An 11971-nucleotide genomic window follows, 5' to 3' on the forward strand; every position below is an offset into this window, starting at 1 on the left:
ATGCTGAGGTCAGGATTATTATGAGGAGTTGAAGATGTGTTTAAAATCTATTATAGGGCAGGAGGAGGGGGTTTGAGAAGTTGAACATTTTTGTTCTCATGTTTTTAAATTTTTGTTTAGTAGCCGTCTGCCACTGCTAAAGCCGATCATTCAGTCCTGCTTATTACTTGCTGCTGCTGCTGGAAACATAATCAAATTCTCACATGAGCATTGGAGGATTCTGCCAAGGAAACAACGACCACATATTGTTTCCAACAGTTACACAAATTGGTGAAGTTGGAACAAGTGAAATAACTATAGCTTTGAATTAAACTTATTCAGATTTTGACAGAAGTGATTATTCATTCTGCATGCTGTATATCTATCGAACTGGAACACAGCTTCAATCTAACCCTCAGTTCCTTAGTTTTTTTTTTTTTGCACATTTTTCATTCATTCAATCATTGTGGCTATTGTTTTCTAAATGTTATCTGTGGTGTCCTTGTGTTGCTGGTACCTTAAAGAGCCAGGAGGCCAGCATTCGAATAGGAGGGATGAAGGCAGGCTGGGGAGGAGAAGACTGGTTGTCCACACTGATCCCGAGATTGTCCCGGATCTGTAAGCACAGGTTCACTTTCAGTCAACAAAAAACCACAAAGAAACGCCCATATGGTGTTTTGTTTCCTCTCAACCTTACCTTGGCGAGCTTGTGCCAGAGCTCATAAAGATAGGAAAAGACCTTGGCATGGATTTTGGGGCAGCGGATGCTGTTGACATCTCCCAGGATACCCAAAATCCTCCTCCACAGGACGAAGGCCGAATCAGCATGCCAACCAGTCAGGGTCCCACCCGCAATGATGCTGACATCATCAGCCAGACACTCACTACTGTCTGCATGGTCAGAGACAGAGTTTGGGGTGGTTTAGGTTAGAGAAAAAAGGTTTGGCAATGCGTAGATTTGAGGCTTTGGTACCTAATATAACATGAACCAAATCTAATTTCAAAGGATTCAGTCAACAAATGCAGAACAGCTTTTTTAAAAGAATTTTAAATTTTGGACTTTTATGTAACATATCAAAGATGAATAAACCCTCAAAGCAATCCTGTCATTGTTTGAGCAGCATTTGTTGACCAAATTCACAGTCTCCATGTGCAATTTCCCAAATGCATCCAAGCACTAAGATATTTGTCCACTGAAATTAATCAAAGCACTGGAACACTTTTGGGAAACAGGCACAAGTCACATGCATCGTTCAGAATGAACTCAGGTTGAATTGTGGGAGGACAGTGCTACCTAGTGGGCAGCGGAAGAACAATGGGGAGTAGAGGGAGTGCTAAGGCCTGGAAAAGACAGACATGGATGGTGTGGATAGTGATAGATTGTGGAAGGAAAGATTTTTCTGCTGTTTGAACAAAATGCAATTTGTTGCACCAAGTAATTAATCAAGATCTGCCATCTGGCAACAAAAAAAGCATGGATAAGTGTAATGTAAGCAAAGGAAGTTCAGGAGGATAATATAGAGCATGGAGAGTCAATGGTAAATGAGGGCTCTATGGTCTATATGATGAGTAGCAGCTGGGGAGCAGTACCCAAGTGATGTGGCATGTGTAAGACAGACTGATGCATGGTGTCGTCCAGGGGGCAGTCCCGTGGGCACTCTGTGTGCACCAGCAGGGCTGGTGAGGCGGGCGGGTTCTGGGGGTAGTGGTAGTGGTTGTGGTGGTGGTAGGACGGGGGTGCAGAGTGGGGAGGGAGGGCATACTCAGGACCTAAAAACAACAAGGGGAAAGGGATAAAAAATTGGGTTTGAGGAAGGGAACACAGGGACAAAGGAAGAGTGACAACTTTAATGTGATCACAATGTAGGACAACACAGAGTTCACATAAAAGTGGGGTGGGGGGTGGGGGTGTAAGGTACAAGCTGAAGGGTTTAAAGCAGAGGGAATATCATGATTATTTTGCCTATGAAAATAAAAACTGCACTGACCACCACGACACCACAGTTCTGTCTAATCAAACCATAGACTACAGGTCACCTCTCCTTCACAACGTTCACACAAAATGTTGGCAGCTTTAAAAGATTAAATGGCTTAACTGCAGAGGGACTGTAGCAGATGCTGACATGCGGGTCAAGTTTCTTTACTGGATCACTGTACCTGGTTATGACTAATCCATTATGAGTGAGGTTATAGAGGCACCAAAACCCCAGATGGGACCCACCTCAGATGAACCTGCACAACTGCTGAACTCCTTCAACTCATTTTGCCTCTGTGCTGAATGTTAAGGATTTCTCTTGGAGATTTTTGGATTTTTGGAGACATAAATGAGACAATATCTACTTTCTTGACTGAATACAATTATTCAAATGACACTGAACAAAAAGTTAAAAAGCCAGAGAAAAGACTGTATCCGCATTTACCTTCTCATTGGCTAATTCTCTATAATTGGTCTCGATAGCATCTGCATTGCATCTTCTTTGTCGACTCATCAACCGTACAAGGCTAAAACCTTAACTTGGGTAATTTTGTTGTAATTCAATTTGCAGTAGATTGTAAAATACATTAACATCTGGAATAAATACAGGATCAACATCTGTTTTAGGTGCTCTCTGTGAGTTCCAATACCTGCTAGAGCCTCATTGTGGCTGAGCAGCAGGCTGCCCTGACTCTGGGGGTCGGCTGTCACGTCCATGTGGGCTGACTGTGTGGACTGAGTGTCAGCCTCTTCATCGAATGCCTGCCAGGTAACCTCAGCTTCGTTGACGTAGCCGTTGGATGTCTCACTGCTAATACTCTCACCTAGGTAGGGCGGGTGAATGAGATGGATAAAGGACATAAAAGTGTGAGATGGAAAACTATTAATCCATGCAAAGAGTAGGCTGCATTTGATACTTCAGTGTTTATCTGATGAATTGAATATTTAAAAATAGCGACTCTTCAACCCCTAACCCTCATTTTAAAGAAATAATAATAATGACGTAATCTCTAACTTTTCTCTCTGAGCTTGGGTCTTGTGTAGTTTGTTTGTCCCTCTGCATTGCACTCTGTCTCAGCTGGACTGCTGCTCCGCCGGATCAGGATCTAGGAATACAGAAACAAACATTAAGTTATAATGTGCAAGAACTGGCCACCACAGAATAACCGCTAACTACTGCTCACTGTACTCTTTGACTGTAGTTATTTCCAGCACATAGCTAATTAGCTCGGTTAGCTGTGTGGCTAATGGCCCTATTAGCTGACCAGAGTCCAAGAGCTCAAAGCACCAGGGGACTGTTGGTGTTTACACCAAAGGCAACAGAAAAGCGCTCAGCAGGCCAGCTTGACAACAGGGAAAACATTTGTTTGTGTCTGGTTCCATTTTTCTGTTTGAAAAATAAAAAGAATATTTCCTTTCTTGACAGTTTGTGAGTTTTAGTTTATTTATCAGACTAAAAAAGCTAAGGGTGCTTGTGAAACGCATCAAACTTGCATTCATGTCCCAGTTGAAACTATGAGGGGGGGGGCATACTATAGATCTCTTGAGGTATTAAGTGTTATTACAAGACAGCTAGCTGGTTAGCATGCTAACTACAGTACATATGTCTGCAACACAACACATAGATGTCTTTGACATACTGTTAAAACTGTTACTTCTTCACATTCTGTTCATGCTGTTATTTCAGTTTTAAAATACATTTTCCACTAAACTTCTGGCTATATCGTACACACTGCACCTTTAAGTAGAGACACTTGTATGGACAAATCTTATTTCATAACTTTAATATAATACTACAGAAGAAGAATATTCCTCTCACCACTGGTGGCTCATTGCTCTCTCTCCTCGCCTCAGACATCCTGCTATCAGAGCCACAGGAAGTAGGGGAAGACTCTCTCTTCTGGCCTGAAGTGCAACAGAGGATATTATAAAAAGGCAGAGCAGAGATTAAGTCATCTTAAAAAAAAAACTTTTTTTCTATTTACTACTACCCATATGCTCTTAAGTTTAGTTGGTTAATCCAAAATGTGTTCCTTTTTAATATCCGGCCAGGGACAATAGATGAAGACTTCAAGGCAAACTTTGGCCCAGTTACAATTCTTTCATTTGTTGATTAATGAGCATGACCCCTGCAAAGTAAACTAATAAAACAGCTAATTGAAATAAAATGCATCAAAATGGACATGAGAATACACTGTAAATGCCTGGTTTCCACATATTATCTGTACAGGTGGTAAACATGAATAAAAACAGTCATCAGTCACCCTCATAAAGACACGCATGATCCATATTAAATGTTTAATCTTATATATGAAAGTCTTCAGCAGATGCCACATCGCTACATATATTTAAAAATACATAATGTTGTTCTAAGTATCCATCAAAGTATTACCTCAGATTCTGGACTCCGGTCTAATACTATTCCACCACCACTCACTATGACCTACACACCTATAAGATATGACCCACTATCAACAAAAACTGAACAGAAAAGGCTTAACAAAGATTGATTTATTGCCATTGTGTTGAACTGCAGTAAACTGCAAAGGGTGTGATACAAAAATGGGAACTCAGTTACCCAAAGGCTTACAGGTAGCTCAGCTAAATCTCTGCTGAATACAGTCTCACTGTCATTTCAGTCCAGATCTGAGATGACAAATGTGGGGGACTACGATCAGGTTTGTCTTTGTATATACCTGGTAAAGTGTCAGACAGTTGTTGGGTGATGTCGGAGGTGCTGCTGCTACGTGGCAGAGGGCTATCCCCGCCTCCCAGCTCCTCTTCTCCTCCACATTCTGACAGCTGACACTCCTCCACATCTGAGAGACAGGGAATTAAGATGTTTGTTCAGCAGGGCCACAACAACAACAACAACAACAACAACAACAAAACCTAATGCAGACCTTCAAATAAAAACACACCAAGATATGTCATTTGTTATTTTTAGGGATCTGAAGACACATTCATGAAAACACCAGGGAGCAATTAGGACATGCACACATGCAGTGATGATGCAGACATACTCTTGCTACAGACTGTATTCCTATACACTGGAGGGATGCCCTAGAGATTTTTACATTTTTCAAAAAGTAAGCACAAAACAGTCTAAAGTACCTGTTAAGACAAAAACCTCTCCCCTCCAAATACTGTCACAACAGACACAGAAACTGGTGGCATATGACAGATAGTGACAGATGGATGGAAAGGCAGGGCGGAGGTCACAAACACACAAAACACAGGCGGCTCTCAGAATACACTTTACCTGAGAGTCTGTGAGAACAAGCAGAGTTACCAGAAGAGATACCAGGCAAAAAAGAGCTCACAGTGTGGAGCAGCATAGGAACGCTTTTAGTAGTGGGCAAAGCCTCGTATAGATGAACACAGTTGCTGATGGACTGGCTTCGCTTAGCTTCCATCAGGGAGAAAGAAAGAAGAGGAAAGACAGTGGAAAGAGAAAAGAAGTAAAGGGAAGAAGACAGTATTAACAGCAAAGTACAGAGCGCTACAAAAGTACTTCAATGAATAAAAACATTCCTAATCAGGAAAGCGGACTACATAGAGCACAGCAGAACCAGAGTCTGACCTGATGAATGAGAGAACAATAAAAACAAAAAATGACAGCTGAGCTCTGAGAGAGAACTGGAAATAAGATTGAGGCTGTTTACACCTGGTATTAACAAACACTTTGGGCGATCCAATCACAAGTACAGGTGTGAATGCACCCAGGAAGCACTGAGGATGCGTTGAGATGCGCTCTCTCAGACCACATTCAGAGGTGGTCTGTAACACATATGGCCATGTTCTTTTAGCAGTGTGTACACGAATGCGTCCTGGGCCACTGTAATGCAAATTACGTGTTTGGGCTGTCTTACCTGCCAAGATAAGGAGCAGATGTTTATGAACATGCCATCTGTTTCAACTAATTTCACTGCTGAACTAGTCACTGCAATATCCCCAGACTCCCTTAAAAAAAACTCCCAGTTTTGAAAGTTGTTGAGTGCGGAGAAGCTTAATAAACTTCTTAATAAACAGCTACGGCAAAACATTGAGTTGTTTCTTTCCCAGTAAGAAAACATGGATGTGGATATTGATATTTGAGAGTTTTAAAAATAACAATAACAATAATACATTTGAGTTTAAAACAATGTTATAAACTACTTTAACTAGTTTGTAAATGGTAAATGGACTGTATTATATATTGTATAATACAATACAACAAGACAAACAGTAAAAAGGGAAAAAAATAGACTAACAGGTAAAAGGCTTTAAGATACAACACTTAACATATGTTGTGTATTGCTTTTGTTTCTTAGACAAATATATTCAGTTCTTATACATGTAGGACAAAAGGAGGATGAGATGAATTTGTCTTTTAATTAGGATGCTTTATCTAAATGCTGCACCAAAACACAGCAAAAGAATTAATCATGCATAGGCCAAAGGCACAACATTTTATCTTATTTCTGACTAAATTATGTAATCTTATTATAATTAAGACACAAAGTAGTCAAGGCTTAACCAGCCCAGCAATGGCAGAGCGAGAGCACGTGCAACTGGGTCTCTGTAGTTGGTGAAGCTTAATAAGCACCATAATGAAATATGCAGTCTCTTTCATTATCAGGACAAGATCTCAGAACAATATTAGTTTGTATTTGCATGTCCAAGTACAGGTAAGTTTTGACAGTTGTCAATACTGAGGCATTGCCATTGTGTCTGGATAGCACTTCAGGCTTAATCTCAAAAAGAGCAATGACAGAGGACAGTTCTATTCTCTGTTTTCAGCACACTTTAATTATGCCTTTCAATGAGAGAGATACATTGTCTCTGCTACAGCCCACCACTGCCTCCCATTTATGCATATTAATGAGCATTAATTACACTCTTAATGAAACTATCAAAAACTGCCGTGCAATTCATGTGTGGGCCTTCTCTTGAGGAGTAGGGAGGAGGGCTGTCGGGCCTTTGAAGATCAATGTGGGAGAAATCCAATTAGGCAAAAGAAAGGGAAGGGAATTTGAAGCGGTAGTGTTTAATGTCCATCTTTGCTTGCATGCAGATACAAATAAACAGACTAACAGAATAGGTGCATTAACATGCACACGAGACATATAATAGATGTGTCAGCACACCCACGCACACACCCCCACACACACACACACACGCCTTCTGAGACTTCGTCGTTCAGGCACAAATACATCTGCTCAAGCTCAACAAGCTCGCCATTTTAGAACGTCGGTGGTAATTGGAGGGGTGGAAGGCGAAAAGGGATCATCTCTGTCTTTTATCCTCCACATTAAGATTCTGTCTAGACTAAATTAAGACAAGCAAGACAGGGACTGCAGCTAGTTACTACTCTACAGCCTTCCAGCTCAACTTATAATTAGCCTGCCACATTCCCATCAGATAAGGGGTGTTTGCAGTGTCTGAATTGAGCTAATGACAATGAGTGTCCAAAGCTGGCCTTTGACATGCTGTTGGGGGGGCGTGCCGTATGCCTGCAATCGAGCTGACATGGAAATATGTTGACGCTGGCCAGTGACATGATAGGGGAACAATGGGGGCCATCTGTTGGCCTCTTTGTCTTTGGTGCCGGGCCTTTCAACGACACCTGGGCTCGCGTACACATGGACCTGTCTGAAGGCTTTCACACACAGTCAATACTTCTGATTAAGCATGTGGTCTGAGGCTGTGCTCCAGAAGCTTATCAGTATTGTGGTGCTGACCCACACAAAGCCAGAAGATTAACGGGTACGGGTATAGAATAGTACTTGATATGGAGGCTCTTATAAAAGCCCCCCTTTGTATTTTATTTTTGCCTGCTTTGATGGTATAGTGACATGCACCGACAATACTGTTATCACTAATATTACAGGTACTTACCAGAAGCTTTCTGTCGGACGTTGTTACGGGCTTTCTCTACACCAGGAGCTCCTGACGTAGTTGCTGAGCGAATCCTCATTGGCTCCTGAACTCCTGGCCCGCCCTGCTCCCCTTGGTTCCTCCAACTCAGTGAGAAGGAACGTGCAACTGCTGCTGCCTTCTGGGAGTCCTGGATCACTCCTGACATGCAGAGAACAACACTTGCTCATTACTGCGCTATCAGTGTACTTTTCAAAAAAATTTATCATCATATTCATATTTGGGTTTAGCACCAACAACCTCTACTGACATGCAAAGGCTTTCTGCAATACAAAGTGCCTTAAAGGACAATTTTGGTTATGATAATTGTTAAGCCTTAGAAAACATGTTATTAGAATATAATATCCACACACCACCAACATCAATGTCTGATTGCCCATTTCCTTAAACCCAGCAAGTAGTGTGGGTATCATCTGAGCTAGCATAAGCTCAATGAGAAGTGCAGACGTAAACCTGCAATGTGTAGGATCTGAACAGTGCTGACAGTGGCGACCACCAGTGGTAGTATCAAAAAAGACTGTCAGGACAGGAAGGCACACTGATGGATGGACAGTTTATATTGTCACAGGTGTATTGTTGAGTCATGAGTCAAATACCCAAAAGGTATTCAATTTAAAATGAAAAAAACAGAGAAAAATCTACCTTGGAAATGTTGAGCTTTTCTTTTTTAAAATGAAATATTGAAACAATTAATTGATTATCAAATTGTTGTTGATTCATTTTCTGGTCATTGACTAATCAATCAGCGGTCTAAATGTCAACACTGAACCAGACCACGTCCATTTGAGCTCGGAGTCATGATGCACGAATTATCTGTTTAACATCAATTCAGACAATCTGTTACACATAGATGTATGTTCACGGATGAAGCCAACTCAAAACAAGTCAGCTGCAATACTATTCTGATCAACCCAACCCAAATAACAGTGCACTCACATACCCTCCTCTGGACAGAAATGGTTTTTACGTGCCAAAGTGAAAGAAACTAACAACCAAACATTATAAAATCAAATGTAGGAAAACACAAGGCTCACCTGTAAAATAACCAGAACCAGAGCTACATCAATTTCAAACATTTTTTCGACCAAATTCTAGCCATCCCACTCCCATTTATGTCCTCCCCATTTTTCCCCCTCACCACGTCCTCTCTGCTTCTTCTCCTTCTGCTCGCTGAGTTTGTCCAGAGGCAGGTTGGCCATGTCCAGGCCATAAACGGAGCGTGCCAGCACAGCCGTGAGCGAGTCCATGATGCTGGCCCACTCTGTCACCAGCTCCTCCCAGCAGGTAAGAGAGGACAGCACTGCCAGCAGCTCGTCCCATAGCTCCCGGGAGATAAAAACACACAGGTTGGCTCGCACCCACGCCACAATGATGGTCTGAATGCAAGATGAGACAAGGAAAGATGAATTAGCATTGACAGACACGGTCGCAGCTATGAATTCCAGCTCCGGATAAGACAGGAGAATTCTCACACTGACATATCTCATATATATAGTGTTTCTTTGCCTTTTTTTCAACAACCAATCCATTCAAGACACACACACACACCTAGTATATAAAGGTTCCTGAGCAACAAATTGTGGTGTTTACTCATAAAGGACAAATGATTACAGTCTACTGAGAGTACCTATGATCACATATTCACACTAATACATATGAATTAAATACCTTGTCTATCAGTTAATGTAAAAATAAGCATCTGTAGACATACCCTAAAGAGTATAGATGCTAAGCTTTCAGCAAAGGTGTCTTTTCTTTGGTTTTCCTGTGGCCTCTTCATCACTGCCTCTGTGACCCTCAACAGTACCTGCAACATCTGCTCCCTGCAGAACACAGACAATGAATCCAAACAGTGCCGCCAAAAAAGCGACGAAGAATCGTCAATTAAAAATCAGATGAACTTTGAGAGTCATGAGGGAACGGCTGGAAAAACATCTCACTGACCATGTCTGAGTGTCCATGGTGTGCTCCATGATCATGTGCCGGTAGATGCTGAGAACACCCTTGCACACCTCAACCTGGTTGTCCAGGAGTTTAGGTACATCCTGGCACGGCTCTAGCAGGAACACATTGGATGAGTTGGTCAGGAACACCTACACACATGAAGACAGAGTAGGGTTGAGCAAACAGTCAAGACAAAGTAAGCAAGACAACAGTGACGATAGACAAAGTGCATACAAGAAGCACTGTGGATTCTCATCACCAAATGCTGTGATCTGGGAACACAGAGACAGACCTGTAGTGTGGGCTGGATACCAGCCTTGATGTCCCTGTTCTGCTCCTCAGTGAGGAAGCCCCGACTGATGGCGCTGCTGAATGAGTACGTCCTCCCCCAGCTGGACGTCCGTCTGTGGCCATGACTCTGTAATATCTGGTAGAGGACAAAGCAGGCCAGCCGATTGGTCAGTAGACATATGCTAAGATATTAAAACATAGACTATTCTCATGATAGAAAAGACTCTATGTGGTCTTAACTTGCTTATCTATGCTGTTCTGAGACACCCCCTCTAACATCCAGACCTTTCTTTCACTGTCTTGTTTAACAAAATGTTTGGCTGTCTGCATCAGAGCGTTCACCTGTGCGTGCATGCTGTTAGTTTCTGTGCTGAGTGTTTGTTCAGGGCCGTCATCCACTTCATCTGTCTGGGCAGGTGTGTCAGGCTCTTTCATGAAGCAGGCCTTGTCCTGCAGGATCCACTTCCTGTATACTTTGATCACCTTCCTAGTTGCTGATGCCTCGCAGGACGGCAGCAGGAAGGCCTTAGGAGGAAGAACATGGAAAGGTTTTCAACGGTAGCCTGGTGGTGGGAAGGATCTTGAAGTTATGTTACCAAACAGCCAGCAGAGGGCAACATAGTACAGGTTCTCACAGTGTCAGCATGCAGTGTGTATTCTAATTATGACCCACAAGGAAAACTATACCTGCAGTGTGATTAATCTTTACAACATCAATTAAGGAAATATTGCTTGGCATCCCCGCTGTACCTGGTGGAAGACCTCGTTGACAAAATTCACATTGTCCCTGGTGGACAGCAGGATGGCGTGCACCATGTCGTAGACATAGCGGTGCTCCTCCTCAATGCTACACAAACTGGAATCGCTGGGCCGTCGATCAGACAGCGTGCTGCTGTTGGAGTGGCTCTTCTCAGGCTCCCCCGCTGGCCCGTTTGTATCCCCATCTGATGTTTTATCCTTCTCCTTCTCCTGGCTGCTACTGCCCGCAGTGACAGTCTGGGCACCACAGAGACACCGTGAGAAATGAGAGTACCTTAGTATGCTACAAGGCTGCCTCTGCAGTTAAATAATTAGTCGCTACAGTCTCTGTGAATAGTAATTCCTTAGTCAATTAGCTGTGTTTTATTGTTGTGTTTATGGGGAATGAGCAACTGTATTGGTCATTACTGTAAAAGGATTCTCACTTCTATGTAATCATAGTCACAGTAGTCATAGTAAATATTCATTTTGCATTTAATCTCCCTCTTTTTCTCCCAGTGGTAACTGTCACTCTGTTTAAAAAAGAAATACACTGCACTATTTATTATTTCAACACTTACATATAATAATAATGAGGAATAATAAATACGGGACTTCACTGAATCTTGTTCTTCATGTTTTTTCAGGACCAACAAAAGACATTTTTGAATAAAAAGAATTCTGAGAAGAATTCTGCAAAAATACCTTCGCAGCAGCCTCCTCTACCCTCAATGACAGTATGAGAAAACAAAACAGTCACCTGGATGAGTTTGGGAATGACCTCAGTGCCGTTCTTGGCGCTCTGCGCCGCAGCAGCACTGTTGACATACTTCTTCTCCAGGAAGAAGGTGACCAGCCAGGTGATGAAGGCCACACGCGGTGCCAGGTACTGGTCCCTGGTGCAGAAGGTGCTCTCATTGTTCCGCGTCACTGGCACATACAGGGGTTTTGGTCTGTGGTGGGGGAGGTCTAATTGAGCAATAGAAGGAAGGTTGAAAAAAGATCAAAATAAGAAGAAAGAAAGACAGACAAAGATTAAATGTAACATCCAGATGTCATGCTGTGAACGTGTTAAGAGATTTTCCAGCTGAATCAAAATTAGTTCGCTCAAAATATTGTTTAAGC

The 11971-nt window shown here is 42.3% G+C and overlaps 1 protein-coding gene across 6 annotated transcripts in view; it reads right to left on the reverse strand.

Moving 5' to 3' along the window:
- The window catches only part of ralgapa2 (Ral GTPase activating protein catalytic subunit alpha 2), an 85375-nt gene that overhangs the window by 47440 nt on the left and 25964 nt on the right, over nucleotides 1-11971 (reverse strand). For 4 of the 6 annotated variants that reach the window (XM_076748386.1, XM_076748389.1, XM_076748390.1 and 1 more), the window contains exons 9-24: nucleotides 11607-11815; nucleotides 10859-11104; nucleotides 10451-10633; nucleotides 10110-10244; nucleotides 9818-9966; nucleotides 9585-9696; nucleotides 9012-9249; nucleotides 7835-8014; nucleotides 5217-5363; nucleotides 4651-4773; nucleotides 3774-3859; nucleotides 2970-3060; nucleotides 2605-2778; nucleotides 1570-1749; nucleotides 677-870; nucleotides 497-595 (exon numbers count right to left, since the gene is read on the reverse strand). In XM_076748386.1, coding sequence (XP_076604501.1) covers nucleotides 497-595; nucleotides 677-870; nucleotides 1570-1749; nucleotides 2605-2778; nucleotides 2970-3060; nucleotides 3774-3859; nucleotides 4651-4773; nucleotides 5217-5363; nucleotides 7835-8014; nucleotides 9012-9249; nucleotides 9585-9696; nucleotides 9818-9966; nucleotides 10110-10244; nucleotides 10451-10633; nucleotides 10859-11104; nucleotides 11607-11815 — 2546 coding nt within the window. The remainder of the gene's footprint in view (nucleotides 1-496; nucleotides 596-676; nucleotides 871-1569; nucleotides 1750-2604; nucleotides 2779-2969; nucleotides 3061-3773; nucleotides 3860-4650; nucleotides 4774-5216; nucleotides 5364-7834; nucleotides 8015-9011; nucleotides 9250-9584; nucleotides 9697-9817; nucleotides 9967-10109; nucleotides 10245-10450; nucleotides 10634-10858; nucleotides 11105-11606; nucleotides 11816-11971) is intronic. The other 2 variants (XM_076748387.1, XM_076748391.1) reach the window with 2 other exon arrangements.

Source organism: Chaetodon auriga, chromosome 14 (genome assembly GCF_051107435.1).
Source record: "Chaetodon auriga isolate fChaAug3 chromosome 14, fChaAug3.hap1, whole genome shotgun sequence".
Taxonomy (NCBI): domain Eukaryota; kingdom Metazoa; phylum Chordata; class Actinopteri; order Chaetodontiformes; family Chaetodontidae; genus Chaetodon; species Chaetodon auriga.